Genomic DNA, 21,662 nt, shown 5'->3' with positions numbered 1-21,662 from the left:
GCAATTTAGCATGGCCAATTCACCTGACCTGCACATCTTTGGACTGTGGGAGGACACCGGAGCACCTGGAGGAAACTCACGCAGACACGGGGAGAACGTGCAAACTCCACACAGTCAGTCGCCTTAGGCGGGAATTGAACCCGGGTCTCTGGTGCTGTGAGGCAGCAGTGCTAACCACTGTGCCACCGTGCCGCCCAAAAGGGTCAGTCAGCCATTTAATTCTTGCAAGGCACTGGAGTACACTTAGACTTACCCACAGTATTTCAGCTAACATATGAAAGGAGTCTTGTCAGAACTACAGAGTGTGATTAAAGCCAGCGCTGGACCTAAAATATCTTTAAGTCTGTTATATTTTACTAAATGTCAGTTGGTGAAAAGTCAAGCAATGTTTCTGATCCTGAAGACATATTCAGAAGTACATGGACTTCAATTGTACACTCCCATTATATTTTGGCATTCCTAAGTTCCCAAGAAACTGACTTTTCTGAACTGAGTCTTGTGAGTCATGAGTGTTGTGCCTCCTGTGACCTTTGCATTTTTATACCAACATTCTCCTCCTGTACTATATTCATTTTTGTTTGCAGCTGTGTTGCTGCTTTATAAAAGCCACTGGAATTCATTTTCTTTATTAACAGGAACTGATTTCCATTCACTCATGGGGTATGTAGTATTAAATTTGAATCCATTTTCAGGGTGTGATAGATGTCTTAAACAAGCCAACAATTTCTGGGTGTGCCCTGGAGTAAAATGTTTTCTTATCAATTTGACTGCAGCTGCAGAATATTGTGTGGTTGGGATTCTTCTGTGTGATCCCTCCCAAATTCACAGCAAAGAATGAGACAATATTTGGACCATCCAGTCAACAGTCACATCAATGAATTAATCAGGTTTATGCTTACTCTGCAACACTAAGACTGCCAGTGGCATCTCCTCCTCATTCTCCACTGTAAGTGACTACATGAAGAGTGTCATAGGATTTCCAGAGAATTTCTCTTCTGCAACCCCTCAAATGTGCAGTGTTGCCAGCATTTTCTCGCCATGCAAAACATGCAGTAACTACCTTGGCAGGGAGAGAGTCTTGAAATGCCTTTGCTCCTTCTTCCAGACCTGTCCTAGGCCTTCAGTGGTGCACAGATGCTAAGCTCCAGGATCCTTTAAGATCCTTTACATCTGGTTTAGCGCTGCAGCCACATCTTTTAGCACTAGTTTGGCAGCATTATTTATCATAGACTTTCTCTGGACAACAGGAATGCTGCTGGGAACCAGTTGTAAATCACAAGTAACTCTGACCCAGAAAAATAACTGAGGGTTGGCTTGGATTCAGAGGTGTGGAAACCTGCTTTGGCAGAAATCTGCCCCAAAAGGCATAATTCCGTCCATGAAATCATCCTTAATTACTTTCGCAAGGCCTTAAGGATAGACAATTAGATTCAGTTTTCATTTGATAGAAGTTTTAAAATGATCCAATAGTCCATTAGAACTTCTTTCTTGTATTACACAATGTTTTTACATTATCTATTTTTTAATTAAAATTACTGAAGTCGTGAAGGATCCCTCCTTGCCATCTAGTAAGAAAAAGCCTATTATTATGTAATTATTAACTTATAATGATGTTATCAACTTATGATGATATTAATGGAAAAGAACAGGATAAAAAAATCAGGTACCAAATTAAAATCATAAAATGAAGTGCTGGGCTTAGTCAAAGTTTAAAGTTTATGCAAGCCATTGATTTTGTTCAAAAATGCAGCAAGCTTAGTTTAATTAATCAATCAGTGAAATTGTACACAGATTATGCATTGGAAAGCTTGTATTAAAACCAGCAAGTAAACTTTTATAAAATTGATTATTATTAACAACATTGGCAATGAGTAATACTTACCAGAGTTGTTCACTATTAATCCTTTCACAGCGTGTGGTGGAACATATCACATGGAAACAGGAGCTTTCAATAGTCCCAACTTCCCTGATGAATCTCCACCCAACTATGAGTGTGTCTGGTATATCATCAGTTCACCTGGTAACCATGTCCAACTATCCTTCATGTAATTACCATTTACACTTTTGTTTTATTCTCTTGTGGGATGCGTGCATTGTTAGCTGGGCCAGCATTAATTGCTGTCCCTACTTGCTTTAAGGAGTTGGTGGTGAGCTGATTTCTTGGACTTGCAGCCATGCGCTTTAGGGGTAGACATATTTATTTTAGACTAATACCAAAAGGAAATGTTTCCTTTGATTAAACTACCTTGTTTATTGTAAATTGTTATTAATGTAGTAATGTTTAGCATGGACTCTGCAGCATTGCTAGATAACTCATCAGATCATCAGATGAAATGTATTATTCATTTTGTCTACATTCAACAGAACTTTTGAAATTGGATTAAGTATAAACTGTACCTCAGCTTACCTTGAAATTCGAGAAGGAAATTCCACTGGACAGCTAATTGAACGTTACTGTGGTCTTTCTTTACCTGCAAATTACACATCAATTAAGGGGCACATCTTGTGGGTGAAGTTTGTTTCTGATCCAACATCTCCTGGTGGTAGATTCAGTGCCATATTTTCTCATTGTAAGTATTGGATTCAGAACATGATACTTGTCAAAACCTCTCATACTTTAAACTGAAATATTTTACTAATATGAAGGGTGGATCACAATATTTTTATGAGTAATAAAAATGTAAATCTGATTACCTCAATGATCATTTCGAATAAATGGTTATGTTGAAAAGAAACAGTATTTTACAACATGGGAATACTTTTGATCCATTATGCTTTTTCCAGCTCTGAAAAAAATCTATCTAAATAAACTTGCTTTATCTGCCATCATTGTCAGCAGTGGCAATTGATTATCTGCCTGGGAACCTCTGTGTCACTGATCATGGGTTTTGTGGGTCCTTGCATGGTTGGTGAGCCCAATTCTAGAGTCTATTTGACAGCTGTTCCCAGGAAGTGAAATTAGAAATGTGGAACATGTATTTCTCTTTTAAGATTGTTTTGTCTTTCAAGTACAAAAAATGTATGGATGTAGGTTTGTTCGCTGAGCTGGAAGGTTTATTTCCAGACGTTTCGTCACCCTACTAGGTAACATCTTCAATGGGCCTCCAGGTGAAGCACTGCTGATAATTCCTGTTTTCCATTTATATGTTTTCTTTCTTTGGACTGATGATGTCATTTCCTGTGGTGATGTCATTTCCTGTGGTGGAGTCATTTCCTGTTCTTTTTCTCAGGTGGTAGATGGGGTCTAACTCGATGTGTTTGTTTGAGGCTCTAGATTAATCTTTTACAGAGTTGCTAAGACTCAATGGACCTTTAAAAATGGCAGATGGGGCCCAGATGCGGAAGTCTTACTCCTGTAGGACTTCCATTGCAGTAGAACAGATCCAAATTTCCTGGTAAATGATACAGTGTGGTGTGATAACCACAAGAGGGAAATCCATCAAAGGTCCAAACCAGGGCAGCACGGTGGCTCAGTGGTTAGAACTGCTGCCTTACAGCACCAGGGTCCCAGGTTTGATTCCAGCCCCCGGCAGACTGTCTGTGTGGAGTTTGCACGTTCTCCCCGTGTCTGTGTGGGTTTCCTCCGGGTGCTCCAGTTTCCTTCCACAGTCCGAAGATGTGCCGATCAGGTGAATTGGCCATTCTAAATTGTCCATAAATGTTAGGTGCATTAGTCAGAGGGAAATGGGTCTGGGTGGGTTACTTTTCGGAGGATCGGTGTGGACTGATTGGGCCAAAGGGCCTATTTCCACACTGTAGGGAATCTAATCAATCTCACTTTGGCTGTTGCAAGAGCCTTAACTTGCAATGCAATGTGCAAGGCATGAATTCATTGAGTGGGTATGAATGCACTTGAAGGATGGATAAGTTCTGTAAATCTGTCATCATGTGAGGCTTTAACCCCAAACCCACTTTTTAATTAAAAAGAAGGCTGTTGCTGTTACTGAGTGTTAAAAAAACCCTCTACTTTGACTAACAGACACCCTGGTGCAGGCTAGAAAATGTGAGAAAATGATCAATCATGTTCAATAGAGTCTTTTTTGACATTTCCTCAAGTGCTTTTATGGTGTCATTGTGAATGTTTGGTTTAGTTTCAAAAGCTTCAATTTCATCAGAGGCTGATCTGAGTGCACTGTTTGATCGTCTAAAGATTCTATGAAAGGATGAGCTACCTCTGATGTGCAGTCTGAAGAGTAATTGTTTATTTTTATAAGAGATTAACCCTGTAAGATTTAAAAGATTTGAATGTTATCCAAATGAGAATTTTTTTCCCATTAATTGTTTAAGAATGAAAATGGTGTTAGAATGGTTTTTAACTTCATTCCATCTCATGTCTATTATTTTAAACTATGAAATAGTACCTTTATTTTGCTTAGAAATTTTAGCATTTACTACTTTTGCCCAGTTCAGGATATTTGTATAACTTTAATAGTCTGAGATCTCTAGCAGCTGGATTATATCTCAAGTCAAAGATAAATTATAATCTGGTAACCTGAATATTGGATTATTGATTTTTAAGTTGACGTTTATGTTTAGATTGCAATCAGTGAAGCAGTGCCCAGTGAAGAAGTTGAGTCGATCTTGTTTTTATGGCAAAGATAGATCGTTGAACAGTAAAGGGATTAAGGGTTGTAGTGATTGGGTGGGTAAGTGAAGCTGAGTCCACAAAATTATCAGCCACAATCTTATTGAATGGCGGACTAAGCTTAGGCCAGATGGCTACTCCTCCTCCAAGTTTTTATGCTGTAAATAAAAGGAGAACATTTTTAATATTGTAAATCAAGTAGGTGTTAACACAAAGGACTTCAGCCAAAATGTGTTTCTTTCAGTGTATGGCAATGAGATTGCCGGATTTCAAGGACAAATTGCATCTCCACTTTGGCCACTACATTACCCACACAATGCCAACTACCACTGGACAATTACAGTTCCTGCATCCTATGTTATCCATGTAAAGATCTTGGAATTGGATATTGATTCATTACAAGGATGCAGATATGATACATTAATGGTGAGTAATCCTTCATACTCAAAAAGATCAAGATTTATACCAGGAGGCTTAGCTGAAATCCACAGTGCAACCTCAACAACACTTTCCATAAGAATTAAGTGTTATATTACCTGTGGCTGCACATATTTCTTTGTAAACTTATTGTGTTACAGAAAAAAAGCATGCTATCACATGTTGTAGATTTATCATGTAAATTGATTGCATATTTAGTTGCACTAACAATCCCAGTGCTATAGCAAATTAGAAATAAGAGGATTTTGAAATTTTGTAATATTGTCAACTTCCAACATTTCCACAACATTGTGCAGCTATAGGGAGAGATTGAGTAGGCTGGGATTTTTATTCCCTCAAACATCGGGAAGACCTTATTGAGGTTTATAAAATCATCGAGTGAGGGAGTCCATAACTAGATGGCATAGGCTTAAGGTGAGAGGGGAAGGATTCAAAAAGGATCAGAGGGATAACCTTTTCATGCAGGGAATGGTATGTGAATAGAATGAGCTGCCAGAGGATGTGGTGCAGGTAGGAAATATTACAACATTTAAAAGACATTTGGATGCGTATATGAATTGGAAGGATTTAGAGGGGCCAAATGCTGGCAAATGGGACTAGGACAGACTGGGGTGTCTGGTTGGTGTGAACGAGTTGGACCAAGGGGTTTGTTTCCATGCTGTATGACTCTGCATGCACAGCCATACAACAACCTGAAAGGTGTATCATGTAAATTAGATTAAGTACTGCATCTGCCTGGTCGTGTACACTAAGATACTGGCTAGGCCCAACAATTAATTTTTACAAGTATTTCCAACAGCTGTTTTTTTTTACAATTATCTGAGAAATTATCAGCACAGAAATTTGATTCTGCTTGAAAAATGAGTCAAAAGGCAGCGACTTCAGTAAAATAATAGCCAACACTCTTGGCTCTATTGTGTGAGAGAAATTGGTCATGCCTGATGCCACATGAAGGCAGCACACATCTCTTAAAAGGGAGGTGCAATCTGGCACTAGTTAAACCGGGTATCTTTGGAAATGGAGAAAGAAAGAAATATCAATACATTAGAAGTTAATAGGAAAGAAAATGTTGGGGGGGGGGGGGGGTGATGGTTTAAAATGGGCTGCCAATTCACAGTTGTCTATTTTATGTGATTACCCAAGAATAATTTCACCGTCTACATGCTTACAAATGATTAAAAAGTCCAGGGTGTGTTGCATGCTCTTTTTGTCGCACTTTCTCTTACCATACTTCCTCCATCACACTTTCAGCATGGCAATATGTTAATTGGCATGAAGTAAAAACAACAAATTAGAATTAAAGATGTCAGAAGCACTTTAATACCGAGCAAAGTGGCATTAAAATCTATTAGAATCTTATGAAAATAACTTGTAGTAAATTGTCAGTAAGCTGAATCTGTAATAATTTTTTTAAAACAGGAGAAAAGCCACAGTGAATGTCTTCAAATGTTTCTCAAACAGAAAATGAATTTGATCATTTTTTTCTCACTGAATTTCATATTTTCAGCATTGATTATGCATAACACCAAAATGAGCACCACGCCTACACTGACAGGATGCTAGATTAGAGTGGTGCTGAAAAAGCACAGCAGTTCAGGCAGCATCCGAGGAGCAGGAAAATCGAGGAAAATCGACGTTTTGGGCAAAAGCCCTTCATCAGGAATAGAGGCAGAGTGCCTGTAGGGTGGTGAGATAAATGAGAGGAGGGTGGGGGTGGGGAGAAAGTAGCATAGAGTACAATAGGTGAATGGAGGTGGGGATGGAGGTGATAGATCAGAGAGGATGGTGGCGTGGATAGGTGGAAAGGAAGATAGGCAGGTAGGACAAGTCATGGGGACAGTGCTGAGCTGGAAGTTTGGAACTGGGGTGAGGTGGGGGAAGGGAAAATGAGGAAACTGGTGAAGTCCACATTGATGCCCTGGGGTTGAAGTGTTCCGAGGCGGAAGATGAGGCGTTCTTCCTCCAGGCGTCGGGTGGTGAGGGAGCGGCGGTGAAGGAGGCCCAGGAGCTCCATATCCTCGGCTGAGAGGATGCAGGATTTCAGGTTGTGACAGGACAAGATGCAGGAAGCACCTTTGCATGTGCGGGTAACATGACCACAAGTGCATGCATTCCTGAGCAGGGACTGGGAAGATGAGGTGGAACATGACCCTGGCTGCAGCAAGGACAAAGTTCCACACCCCTGACCGGGAAAAGAGACCTACACTAGCAGCAGAGAGGGACAGTCTCCATTTGTCCATTTTGTACATTAGTGCTTGTAAACCAATTATTAAATAATCTGAAGAGCTCCTCCTCCTGCAGTACTACCACATACAAATGATATCAGCTTTCTCTTTGCGTATGCACACTCTTTTACACCATGCCACCTGGCATTTGTACAAAATAACAACTTATTTTCAGAGATTTCTTAAGATGCTCAAAATAATGTTGCTGCATCTGGAACCATTTATCCCTAAACTGTTAGTTTGTCTCCTCTTGATACTGATAACAGGAGTGATTCACCAGCGAATCTTCAATTCCGCCAATTAAACCTAAGCGCTATCGTATTGCTTCTTTGTAATGATTCAATCACGTAGACTTTATAATTGAGAGTAAATTCTCACCCAGCTACTCTCAAATACATCATCCACATTTGAAAGCCCTCCACCATCAGATTATTTTGGATAACAATGGGCAGAATGACTAATGAGTTGAATATTTGAATTCCAAGTATTGAATCTGTTTAAGGTGTTTTCAAGGATATTGGACTCCACTAAAGGTTAATCTGATGACTGAATTTAGAATAGTGAAGTCAGCCTCCAGGATTCCATAGGAGACAAAAAGAAAAAAAAGGGAGATGGAACAATTGCAGAAGAGTTAAATTGCAGAAAGAACAGAGCAGAAAGTTCATAAGATGAGAAAAAGAAGCGGGGGTTTACATAAAAAAGACATTGAGTGGTGCCAGCTCGAGAGTGAGGAAAGGAGATATTTGTGGAAAGATAAACAAAGAATAAGAAAGTTAGAGCTAGAACAGGACCTGAGAGAAAGATATGAGCGAGATGCAATAGAATAAGAATCCAACTCAAAGCTGCAGGAATGAGAGGTAGAAATGTTTTCAAATAGGTGACAAATGGAGACAGTTATCAAAGGATGGGCACAAGTTTTAGTTCTAATTTTGTCTATAAGCATTGCTTTGGAAACCAGCCATATTTCTAATAATGTTATTTAGTAATTGGTTATATGACTCATAGACATTCTTTCTCTGGTTCTAGTTCTATGATGGCCCTAATATACATGCACGTCTTATTGGAAAATACTGCGGCTTTAAACTGCCCCCAGATTTGTCATCCACTGCAAATACCATGACAGTTCAGTTTATAAGTGACCCTACTACGAATGGAAAAGGTTTCTTGCTGGAATGGTTTGCAGTGCAATACATTATTGACCCAACTGCAATACCTACTATTCAACCAGGTATGTGATAAAGACATAAATAGTACAGCACATACGTACATGGTGAAAATAAGTACAAATACATTTTTATAATTTATGAGGATGCCTACAGAAATATAGATAGATTTCAGTGAAGCTTTGAACAGTAAACCCTTATAATTGAGAGAAAATTAAGATGTAAGTTCTCAAAATAATTCCTAATGTATATACTGATCCAGTGAGGCAGTGGGTAGCATTTACAGAAGATCGATGTAGAATAGGAAAGTAAATGCTGAATAACGTGCTTTTGATTTTGATTGTAATCTGAAAAGTAATGTATAATCCCTTCAAAATGGCTGATGTGAGATTTGAGGAAATAGTTTTTAAGTTATAATTTAAAGTCTGGTAGGAAGGGAAGGAGGGCAAGAACTTCAAAATGTATTAAATAATGATCCTCTATAATGTTGAAGCACACCAAATAAAATATCCAGAGAACCAAAACTAAAATTCAGGAAAAAAGAAGAGAAAATGTTATTTTAATGTGGAGAAGTATGAATATTTTGACTTCAGTAGCAGGAATAGAAAAGTAGCATTTTATACAGGTATGAAATCTGTTGGCATTCAAAGAGGTTCAGCCTACTTATGGAAAGAACTCAAAATTAATAGATTAATTCCTGAAATAAGAGAGTTGTGATGTAGATAATGAGAGGGGATCGCATTGAAACATTCAAAATTCTAAAAAGCTGTTTCTACAGATTTAGATTTAGGCTTTATTGTCGTATGTTCTCAATTGCCAAAGTACAGGAGTACAGTAAAAAGTGTATAATGTCACCACAACAGTGCCATCTTAGGATCAAGTACCTCGGGACAAAATCTTAAGAACAAGGGAGAAAGAAATAAAGAAGAATGTTAACAGTTAAACATTGCAGTCATTCTTTGTATAGTGTAAAAAAAAGAAGTAAAGTTAAAAGTTAAGTATTGCAGACCTTCCTAGTATTGCAGAAAAATAAAGAGATAAAGCCAGATGTTTAAACTTTACACTCTTTCTAAAGTGCTTAGCAATGCTGGGGCCGCACTTGCTGCAAGTCAGACATTGAGAAAATGGATGTATAGCCTCAAGATAAGAAATCCTCTGAGATGAGGAGACATTTCTTCACTCAGGTGCTTATAAATCTTAATAGGTTCCTACTCCAAAGGGTTGAGAATATGCTGAGTACATTCAATACTGCAATCAATTAATTTTATATCGTGAAGCTCTTTAGTGTAATTTCATTCTGAATTTGGTGTTGCCAGAAGGCAAACTAATATTAGTGTAGTTACAGTCAAGCTGCAAATTTACACCAGGGCATTGCAGAGAAAGCATCTATTACTGCAATTGTGGTTCCAGAATTCAGAAAACTCAGCACTGGAGGATGTATCAGAATTCTTATGGTCCTAGCCTTCCAATCACTGATGACAGGATGACCTGACAGAAAGCTATGTCCAGAGGAACAGATGAGAACCACCTCAAGGTTTTGGCTGGAGCTGTCAACAAAAGCTGATGTATCTCTGAATTATTAATAGACTATTATAAAGAGGGTACATTGAATCAAACAAAATAGATAACTAACTTTGTGCTAAACCGATGAATTTCCAAAGCTGCTTTACTAATGCCCACTGCTGTAGTATGTATAATAATGCTTGTCTGCTCCTGCCCTTCCCAGCCTTGATTCTCTACAGCTAGAAAAGTTGTTCCCAGTACCATTTTGCATTGAGAATGATCTGTTGCCTTGGTGTTCACTATATTCAATAGTTAAATTCAGAAATTATTCTTGTATTTAGCATGTTTTGTTTTGCATTTGAAAAAAAGATGGAAGATCTGGATTACACATTATTTCTATTTTTTTATAAGCCCAATGACTAGTGAAAGTTGTGTTCAAAGGAATTGTGTAAGATAAAACACATGCAATGGAAATCTGATACAACACAGATGTTGGAGTGCAAGAGGTGTAACAGTATAAAAGCTGGACTGTTATGAAATTATTCACTAGCTATTTCAGAAAGCAGAGGTTTATATCCACTTCTTTATTAGAGTTCTCCTGCATTGGGTGTTATGCTCAATGTAGATCAATAGAAGAAGTGTTAAATGTTGTCCTGGGATCAACCACTTCCCTTAGAAGTTTGTGTAGCCCGAGACTGACAGAGAGGATTTTCAAACAAAAGTCTCGTGAAATCTTGTTCAGAAAACAGACATTTATTAAATAAAAATGGCAAGAAAACCTGGTGCCTGCATATTCATTCAGCGGGTTTTTTTAAAAAAAATCAATTAGTTATGTGGGATTGAAGTGGAATTTTAAAAAGAGAAAGTAATTCCTTTCAGCAGCAAAAGTAATTCCTGATTACCGTGTTGAACTGAGCTGACAGGCTGCAGCAACTTGAAGATAGAAGTTTGGTGTTTTTTTCAGCCCCTGTGTCTGCTTCAATCTCCTGGGAGAGACTTAGTTATCATGGTTGCAGTGAGGTTATTTCCCTTTGTGTTTTTGCATGGCGTAATTTGTTAAAAGCACTTCAAGGTTTAATTCAAAGAGTCTAATTTTAAAGAGTCTAGAAGGATAGAGAGATAAAGAGAACTGACCTCTCTTGTACTATCCGTAAACTGAAATATGAAGTACTGATTTGAAAATTCCAAAGCTGGTTCTTTGTAAAATGTTACGTTTGGTGAAGTGAAGAGGTATTCTTTATCCTTGTTGAAACACGTATGCAAATACACATGCACACAAGGTGTAGGACACCAGCATTCACATTATATCAGATTTGCAATGTACATGTTTTATATTAGATTCTTAATTAGAATATAAATTTCATTTCTCATTGAGCTTATAAATATTTATGAATAAATTATAACCCAGATCTTCTGTCTTTCTTTGTAGTGTGAAACAAAGCATGCTAAATATAAAACAAAATCACCACAATCAGGCCTTGGGCTGCTACCACACATTACCCATTGTCGCCTCGACAAATCATTGCTCAGACTACATTTTGAGTATTGTGTTCAGTTCTGGGTACCTTATTTAAGGAAAAATGTTAAAGCCCTGGAAAGAGTGCAATTGAGATTTACTAGAATGATACCAGGAATGAGGAATTTTAGATACAAGAACAGATTAGAGAAATTGGGCTTGGTTTCCTTGGGGGAAAAAGTGAGGGCTGCAGATGCTGGAGATCAGAGCTGAAAATGTGTTGCTGGAAAAGCGCAGCAGGTCAGGCAGCATCCAAGGAACAGGAGAATCGACGTTTCGGGCATAAGCCTGAAGAAGGGCTTATGCCTGAAACGTCGATTCTCCTGTTCCTTGGATGCTGCCTGGCCTGCGCTTTTCCAGCAACACATTTTCAGCCTTGATTTCCTTGGAGCAAGATTAAGAAGTGACTTTATTGAGGTTTCCAAATTATGAGCAATTTTACAGGGTAAGGAAAAATGTTCTGTTTTCACTAGTTCATATGCAAGTAAGTAGGAGTCACAGTTTCAAAATTGTCAGCAAGAGAGCTAGGAGTGAGATGAGGAAGAGTTTCTTTACTCAGAGAATTAAGATTTGGAATATGCTGCCTGTGAGAGCGGTGGAGGTGAACTCCATAGGAGGTTTAAAAGAGATTTCTATATTTGGAAGTAATGAATTTGGAGAGATACGGAGATGGGTCTGGAGAATGGGACGAGCAGAGTGGCTCGTTCGGGAGCAGGTACTGACATGTTGGATTGACTGGCCTGCTATCCTGTAAGATTCTATAATTATATGATTCCAGTGAAAGTGAGGTCCAATGGTCTGGGTTAATTGGGTTTATCATGGAATCTATAGAATTATAGAATCTCTACAGTGTGGAAACAGGCCATTCAGCCCATCAAGTCCACACCAACCCTCTAAAGAGAATCCCACCCAGACCCACCCCTTACCTATCCCTGTAACCCTGCATTTCCCATGGCTAATCCACCTAGCCTACACATCGCTGGAAATTATGGGTAATTTAGTATGACCAATCCACCTAACTTCTACATCTTTGGACTATGGGAGAAAACCGGAGCACCCGGAGGAAACCCATGCAGACACGGAGAATGTGCAAACTCCACGGAGATAGCTGCCTGAGGCTGGAATGGAATCCAGGTTGTAGCTTGTACTGTGTGTACTTGGGAATTTTAAAAAGTCCTGGAGAAGAGTCATGTATGTAAATGAGCTGTTTGCACTATCATTTAAGTTTTCTGAGGGCATTCTAGCACACCACCAGTCCAGCCAGGTAGCACTGGGATATTCAAGCAAGCAATGAATTGGAGGAAGAGGTTCCATCCCCACCCTGCATGCTTCTTCCTGCAGACCCTATCCCCTAAAGCATGGGAATAATGGCCAGGTAAATGACAGAGTCTGTGGTGGACCTGGTATGACTGGCAAAATACATTCACATGGATTTCCTAAGTTAATTAAAATTTTTACCTTTACTTATCAACCAAAGTAACTGAAGTTCTGAAGAAGGATTTCACTGGACCCAAAACTTTAACTCTGCTTTCTCTCCAGAGATGCTGCATGGCCTGTTCAGCTTCTCCAGCAATTTCTGTTTTTGTTAGGGCAATTGGTATTGTGCATCAGTATTTTTAATGGGGTGTTGACAGATGCTTTCAAAGACTTCTTTTGAAGAGCAATGGAAACATACTTCTGTGTTTTGTTGATATAATTTATGCCATTCGGAGTCAGACATTGTTTTGATGTCATGATTTGATGGTTGAAATGTGTTTGTTATTCCAGGTGCATGCGGTGGAGTTGTTGTGACTGCGGATATCCCAACATTTCTCTTCTCACCAGGTTGGCCCAACAAGTATGAAAACGATTTGGACTGTTCTTGGGTCATCTGGGCACCACAAGGCACAGTGGAACTTCACATTCTGGCTCTAGATATTGAGTCAGATAGGTGGTGTAACTACGATAACTTAGTCATCAGAGATGGTAATAATTGTTTCTTGTTTTTAGTGAAGGGTGGATCAGTTTCCTTCTTTTCAACTTCCTCAGTTCACCTTGATAAAGATTTAAGACTTGTTTTAGTGTGCTGCTATACCTCATTACTGTGAAAATGCCATTAACTAATTCAATGTAAATAATTGTGGAGCTGGGGTGCCAAAGTTTATTTGAGTAAATGAAAGAGGAATTTTATTACTTTACAGAAAGAAGAATGATAAACTCACAACGTTAAGCACACATGCAAGTACAGACATAAAATTTAAAAGTGATAGCACTGAGCACAATAAGGAAGATGAAAGAACATGCAGTTCAAGATCTTTAGCATGTACTTGAGTTATTATGCATTAACTTGAAACGATGGTTGACTTGAGATGTCCTGCATCAATGGCAGCCATGAGTATTATAGATATCTTCAAGTCCTCAGTGATCGAATGCTTCTCTCTGGTTTGCATGATTGATGCTTTATGTATTGAGAAACTGAGAGAGAGTTTCTTTGATAACCTGTTAATAAAAAAACACTCTTAGCTTCTTATAAAACTTGGTCGAACACAGGAGTTAATTTTACACTGAGGAAATCTTTCATCTTCTCTAAGTAAACATGGGTAATAAAAATGCACTGCGAAGAAAAGTCAAGTTATTAGGTGGTAATAAAGATTCAGTCAAACAACACTAGCAGTACTCTTTGCAACTATGTAAACAAGCCCTTGTCAGGCTGATTCCATTAGCTACTCATGGAGCTTAACCAATCATTTGGTGGACTTTCAGGGGAAGCCAAGTTGCTGGTGTTGAGACTGGCTCTCATGCAATGAGGGGTACATCAGGTTCCAAGCAATCGATTGTGATAGAGGAGTGTCTAGTCAGAGGCACAGACAAATGTTTCTGCGGCCAGCAGCGAAAGATCAGAATAGTGTGTTGCCTCCCTGGTTTCAGGATAAAGAATACCTCAGAGAGGGTAGAGATGTTCTCAAAGGGAAGTGGGACCAGCAGGAGGTCATGGTACACATTGGAATGAATGACATAGGAAGGAAAAAGGATTAGATTCTGAAGGGAGAATACAGAATTTAGGCAGGAACTTAAAAAGGAGATCCTCAAGGGTAGTAATATCTGGATTACTCCCTGTGCTATGAACTAGTGAAGATAGGAATACGAGGATAGAGCAGATGAATGCTTGGCTGAGGAGCTGGTGCAGGGGAGTTAGGCAGGAACTTAAAAAGGAGGTCCTCAAGGGTAGTAATATCTGGATTACTCTCTGTGCTATGAACTAGTGAAGATAGGAATATGAGGATAGAGCAGATGAATGCTTGGCTGAGGAGCTGGTGCAGGGGAGATGGGTTCACATTTTTAGATAATTGTACCTGAATTGGAAGGGGACTAATATACTGGCAGGGAGATTTTCTAGAGCTGCTCAGGAGGATTTAAACTAGTAAGGTGGGGGATGGAGAACTCAGGGAGATAGTGAGGAAAGAGATCAATCTGACACTGGTACTGTTGGGAAAAGAAGCGAGTCAAACAGTCAGGACGGAAGAAATAAAGCAGAACAAGATAGGACTGATAAATTAAACTGCATTTACTTCAATGCAAGAGGCCTAACAGGGAAGGCAGATGAACTCAGGGCATGGTCAGGAACATGAGAGTGGGATATGACAGCAATAACAGAAACGTGCCTCATGGATGGACAGGACTGGCAGCTTAATGTTCCAAGATGCAAATGGAAGGATAGAAAGGGAGGCAAGAGAGGAGGGGGAGTATAATTTTTTGTTGTACTTAGGCAGGGTATTCCTGGGAATACATCCAGGGAACTGAGAAATAAGAAAGGGATGATCACCTTATTGGGATTGTATTATAGACCCCCACCCCCCCCAATAGTCAGCAGGAAATTGAGAAATAAATTTGTAAGAAGATTTCAGTTTTCTATAGGAATAATAGGATGGTTATGGTAGGGGATTTTAACTTTCCAAACATTGACTGGGATTGCCATGCTGTTAAGGGTTTAGATGGAGAGGAATTTATTTAGTGTGTACAAGAAAATCTTCTGATTTAGTATGTGGTTGTACCTATGAAAGAAGGTGCAAAACTTGACCTACTCTTGGGAAATAAGGCAGCGCAGGTAACTGTGGGGGAGGACTTTGGGGCCAGTGACCATAATGCTATTAGTTTTAAAATAGTGATGGAGAAGGATAAACCGGATCTAAAAGTTGGAAGTTCTCAATTGAAGGAAGGCTACTTTTGATGGTATTAGGCAAGAACTTTCAAAAGCTGAATGGGGGCAGATGTTCGTAGGTAAAAGGACAGCTAGAAAATAAGAAACCTTCAGAAATGAGATAGCGAGAGTCCAGAGAAAGTATATTCCTGGTAGGGTGAAAGAAAAGGCTGGTAGGTGTAGGGAAAGCTGGATGACAAGAGAAGTTGCGGTTTTGGTTCATAAAAAGAAAGAAGCACATGTCAGGTATAGACAAGAGAGATGGAGTGAATCCTTCGAAGAGTATAAAGGCAGTAGGAGTATACTTGAGAGGGAAACCAGGAGGGCAAAAACAGGACAAGCGATAGTTTTGGCAAATAGGGTTAAGGAGACTGCAAAGGGATTTTATAAATACATTAAAGACAAAAGGGTAACAAGGGACAGAATAGAGCATCTCAAAGATCAGGTAGATAAAAACAAGGACTGCAGATGCTGGAGATCAGCAAGGCAGTCAATGTGTACAGCCGCAGGAGATGGGGGAGATACTAACCGAGTAATTTGCAAAAGTGCTTACTGTGGAGAATGGCGTGGAAGATATAGAATGTGGGGAAATAGATGGTGACATCTGGAAAAATGTCCAAACTACAGAAGAGGAGGTGCTGGATGTCTTGAAACTTATAAAAGTGGATAAATCCCCAGGACCTGATCAGGTGTACCCTAGAACACGATGGGAAGCTAGGGAAGTGATTGCTGTGCCCCTTGCTGAGATATTTACATCTTTGATAGTCACAGGCGAGGTGCCGGAAGACTGGAGGTTGGCTAACATGGTGCCACTATTTAAGCAAGGTGGTAAGGACAAACCAGGGAACTATAGATCGGTGAGCTTAACATTAGTCGGGGGAGCAAGTTGTTGGAGGGAATCCTTGGGGACAGGATTTACATGTATTTGGAAAGGCAAGGACTGATTAGGGATAGTCAGCATGGCTTTGTGCATGGGAAATCATGTATCATGAACTTGATTGAGTTTTTTGAAGAAGTAACAAAGAGGATTGATGAGGGCAGAATGATAGATGTGATCTATACAGACTTCAGTGCGGTGTTTGACAAAGTTCCCCATAGGAGATTGATTAGCAAACTTAGATCTCATAGAATACAGGGAGGACTAGCCATTTGTATTCAGGACTCACTCAAAGATAGAGGACAGAGTATGGTGGTGGAGGGTTGCTTTTCAGACTGGAGTGTGTGACCAGTGCTGTTCCACAAGGATCGGTGCTGGGTCCACTACTTTTCGTCATTTATATAAATAATTTGGATGTGAAGATAGGAGATATAGTAAGTAAGTTTGCAGATGACACCAAAATTAGAGGTGCAGGGGATAGTGAAGAAGGTTATTTCAGAGTACAACGCGCTCTTGATCAGATGGGCCAATGAGCTGAGAAGTGGCAGATGGAGTTTAACTTAGACAAATATGAGGTGCTGCATTTTGGAAAAGCAAATCAGAGCTAGATTTATAAACTTAATGGTAACATCCTGGGGGATGTTGCTGAACGAAGACACCTTTGAGTGCAAGTTCATAGTTCCTTGAAAGTGGAGTCGCGGGTAGATAGGATAGTGAAGAAGGCGTTTGGTATGCTTTCCTTTATTGGTCAGAGCATTGAGCATAGGAATTGGGAGGACATGCTATGGCTGTACAGGACATTGGTTAGGCCACTGTTGGAATATTGCATGCAATTCTGGTCTCCTTCCTATCAGAACGATGTTTTGAAACTCGAAAGCGTTCAGAAAGATTTACAAAGATGTTGCCAGGGCGAGAGGATTTGAGCTATAGGGAGAAGCTGAATAGGTTAGGGCAGTTTTCCCTGAGTGTCGGAGGCTGAGGGGTGACCTTATAGGGGTTTATAAAATCATGAGGGGCATGGATAGGATAAATAGACAAGGTCTTTTCCCTGGAGTGGGGGAGTCCAGAACTAGAGGGCATAGGTTTAGGGTGAGAGAGGAAAGATATAAAAGGGATCTCCGGGGGAACTTACACAGACGGTGGTACGTGGATGGAATGAGCTACCAGAGAAAGTGGTGGAGATTGGTACAATTACATCATTTAAGAGGCATCCTGATGGGTATATGAATAGGGAGGGTTTGGAGGAATATGGGCCAGATGCTGGCAAATGGGACTAGATTAGGTTAGGATATCTGGTCGGCATGGATGAGTTGGACCGAAGAGTCTGTTTCCGTGCTTTACATCTCTATGACAATGACTCTACTTGTAATGAGACAAATGAAGAATTAAATACCTGCTCATCTGTTCAGCCCACTTCTGCCTCTGTTGATATAATTGTGAGATGCTTGGCAATTTAGCATTATTGTCCATTAGATATAAACAACTTTGGAATTGTGACAACCTATGGTGGGCGGCATAACATCATTAACTGTGACAGCTTTGAGACTGAGGCTCAAATTTGCATTTACGTAAGTTTTGCATATCTCTTGTCTCTTCAGGGGACAATAACCTTTCTCCAATACTTGCCACTCTTTGTGGTAGCCAATTACCTGGACCTCTCCGATCTAGTGGTGATGCAATGTTCATTCGATTTACATCTGATATGGAATCCAATGGCAGTGGTTTCAATGCTTCTTACTACAAAAGTAGGTTGAATCTTTTAGTACGTTTTATTTTCTCTGAAGTTGAATACTGCTGAAAAGATAAACATGTCAAAGCTTTTTGTCTTGCACTTATCAGGACAAATGAAAAATATCAAATTTCAAATTATCGTAACAATTTATATTGGTAGAGGAAACATTCTTATTTGCTCCCACTTTCTCACACACACATACACATAAATTGCCCCGTAGTTTCCAGGACTGTCTAGGGCTACATGGATTAGCCATGGGGAATGCAGGGTTACTGGGGGTAGGCTGCTCTTTCAAGGGTTGGTATGGACTCAAAAAGCCTGCTTTCACACTGTCACATACTTTCACTCACATATTCTCTCCCCCACACTCTCCTGTGTTATTAACACTCCCCATCTCATGCACTCATACTCCCTCATTCACATACTTTCTGTCACTCAATCATGCACACTTTCTCATTCACTCATTTATACACTCTCTTTCAAGCAAACAATAACCCTCTCTCACTCATACATTTTTCCTTTCTCCCTCCATCTCCCTTTCATTCATGATCTCTTCCTCCCTCATTGGCTCACACTCAATCATTCTCTCTCTCTCTTACTCATACGCTGTCCTTCATGCACAAACTGTCACTCTCTTCCCTCATGGTCTGTGGGTTCAGCAGACTGCTCCAGCATTTCATTGCAGTCCTTCAGAGGCCTGGTACCTGCATAGGAAAGAGAGAGCCTCACCTCCTTTTGGCTTCTCCACGGCTGAATGAAGCTTGGTGTGTTTGCACAGCTAACTACTTTTCCAATTAGAGCGTTTTTTTTCAGTCATGGGATATGAGCATCGTTGGCAAGGCCAACATTTAGTGCCAATCTATAACTGCCACTAAGAATGTGGTAGTGAGCTGTATTCTTGAACCGTTGCAGTCCTTGGTGCGGAGGGACACCAGAGTGCTTTTCTGTAGGGATTTCCAAGATTTTGACCCGATGACAGTAAAGGAACAGTGATATAGTACATAGTCAGCATGATGAGTGGCTTGGTGGGGAATGTACAGATGTGGTGTTCACACACAATTGCTGTCCTTGTCCTTCTAGAGTGCAGAGCTCATAGGTTTAGGAGGTGCTGTCGACGGGGCCTGGGTGAGTTGGCTCACTAGTGAACCTCCCAGCAGTAACTGCAGGGGATTGGGGGTGGGGAAATGAGGGTGGGAACAGCACCTGATTGCAGAATCCTTCCTGTGTTTGGAACACCAGTGGTGATAGGACCCCTTGGCTGCCATCGCCTAAAAGTTGGATGTGCCTGCTACAGAAAAGTTAAATTTTATAAAAGTTTTTAAAAAATATATGTAAAGCTGTACATTAAATCTAGTAAGTTGAAACTGTAGCATCTTAATGGTTTTGCAGCTCCGCTTCTGAAAAGTTGTTCTTAATCAACAAGTGTCTTGTGTAATATCTAAGATCAACAATGTACTCAATTCTTAGAAAAGGAATTGATCGTCAAAAGTAACGGTTGTGAGTGGGCAATGGCATGGTGGCTCAGTGGTTAGCACTGCTGCCTCACAGCACTAGGTACCCAGGTTCGATCCTAGCCTGAAGTAACTGTCTGTGTGGAGTTTGCACATTCCCCCTGTGGGTGCTCTAGTTTCCTCCCACAGTCTAAAGATGTGCAGATTAGGTAGATTGGCTATGCTAAATTGCCCCGTAGTTTCCAGGAATGTCTAGGGCTACATGGATTAGCCATGGGGAATGCAGGGTTACTGGGGGTAGGCTGCTCTTTCAAGGGTTGGTATGGACTCAAAAAGCCTGCTTTCACACTGTAGGGATTCTATGAATGCTTCACAAGTTTATGTTTCATTTTTCTGTGCTCAACTTTACGAAGGAATTAATTTGTTCAAAATAATTGGATTAATTCTTGCATGAAAATTGTTAACAAAGGAGTACCACCAAGTAAACCTTCCTGCCACAAGTGCCAACCCCACAATTTTCAGTTAATTGTTTATTTTGGCTCGACGCCAATTATTGTTGGTTCCTATGTCAATGGTCTGGACACTAATGTGCGAGGGGTTTTTTTTCTGTTTAATGTGAACGTTTGGTGTGGATTTGAATGCTATGCAACATGTGGCAAAGACTGTTACTTAGCAAAGATTTGTCCCCAAAGAAAAGTTTTAGAGTTTAAAATACTTTTTATATGAATGTACTTGCTTTTTTTTATCAGTCATTGATATATTTCCTTCCTTTCAGCTTGTGGTGGGCGGCTCAATGCTGACCACGGTGTTATTCTTTCACCCAACTATCCCCACAAATATACACCAAATCTCAATTGCACTTGGCTTATTGCTGTCACCAGTGGTTCCATAATTTCTATCCACTTCAACTGGACCTTCCAAGTTCAAAGTTCTGACACAAACTGTACAACTGGAGACTACTTAGAGGTATACAATTTTTTCACATTATTAAAGTCTAAGTTTTGTGAAGTTTAAACTTTCGATCTTACATTTAAGAAAAATTAATTTGCATCTGTACAATGCTTTTGTGTCTTTTGTTATCCCAAAGTACTTACCAGTCAATGATTTACCTTTTACTGTTATAATGTAGGTACATGAGATGTTAAGTTTTAAGTAACATTTAGACCACATCAAGTGCCAGGCAATGATCATCTCCAATAAGAGAGAGCATATCTAACTTCCCTTGAAATTCAATTACATTACAATCCCTTAATCCTCCATTATCAATATCTTGAGGAAGTTTCAGAAGTTTAACTGTACTAGCTGTATGAATGCTTGGGTAACAAGAGCAGGCAGGAGGCTGGAAGAACTCTGTAGTGATTTGCCAATTGTTCCAAAAGCTGAAACTCTATACTTTGCAACATGACCCATTCAGAGCTCATTCAAATGCAGGAAATGCATTTTTCCTGGCCTTCTGCAAGAAGGTGGGACCCTGTGGTGAGTCACTGATGTTTTGATGAATTATCAAGAAAAAAAACAGCAATTTCTTCCATCTCTCTTTCACACTGATCATCGGATTTAGGTCATAATTATGCTATTCCGTCTGTACCACCTCCGAACTCATCTTTCTCTCTAAAGTCCCTGAACATGTTTTTGCCATCCAAATCTATGTTAATCATTCCCAGAACCCTATTTTGGATTACTACCAGAATGGTAAGAGTCTATCCTGCCACAGTACCCAAATAGCTCTTACTGAAGTCACATCCTACATGTCTGAGACAAAGGAAATTTGTTGCTTCTCCTCATAGTTCTTGGCAGGACTACAACATCTGAGATGATTGATAGAACAGGTTCTAACTAGGATGTTGCCAGGGTTGGAGGATTTGAGCAACAGGGAGAGGCTGAACAGGCTGGGGCTGTTTTCCCTGGAGCGTTGGAGGCTGAGGGGTGACCTTATAGAGGTTTACAAAATTATGAGGGGCATGGATAGGATAAATAGGCAAAGTCTTTTCCCTG

The 21,662-nt window shown here is 39.9% G+C and overlaps 1 protein-coding gene across 1 annotated transcript in view; it reads left to right on the top strand.

Annotated features, from left to right (window-relative positions):
- The window catches only part of cubn (cubilin (intrinsic factor-cobalamin receptor)), a 292,612-nt gene that overhangs the window by 163,263 nt on the left and 107,687 nt on the right, over positions 1-21,662 (top strand). The window contains exons 32-38 of the mRNA XM_043690378.1: positions 1,913-2,045; positions 2,365-2,570; positions 4,830-5,011; positions 8,275-8,476; positions 13,198-13,395; positions 18,083-18,229; positions 20,443-20,633. Of these exons, the coding sequence (XP_043546313.1) occupies positions 1,913-2,045; positions 2,365-2,570; positions 4,830-5,011; positions 8,275-8,476; positions 13,198-13,395; positions 18,083-18,229; positions 20,443-20,633 (1,259 nt within the window). The remainder of the gene's footprint in view (positions 1-1,912; positions 2,046-2,364; positions 2,571-4,829; positions 5,012-8,274; positions 8,477-13,197; positions 13,396-18,082; positions 18,230-20,442; positions 20,634-21,662) is intronic.

This window comes from Chiloscyllium plagiosum, chromosome 5 (genome assembly GCF_004010195.1).
Source record: "Chiloscyllium plagiosum isolate BGI_BamShark_2017 chromosome 5, ASM401019v2, whole genome shotgun sequence".
Taxonomy (NCBI): Eukaryota; Metazoa; Chordata; class Chondrichthyes; order Orectolobiformes; family Hemiscylliidae; genus Chiloscyllium; species Chiloscyllium plagiosum.
Note: the sequence above shows the minus strand (reverse complement) of the source record. Positions and strands in the feature narration are given on the sequence as shown.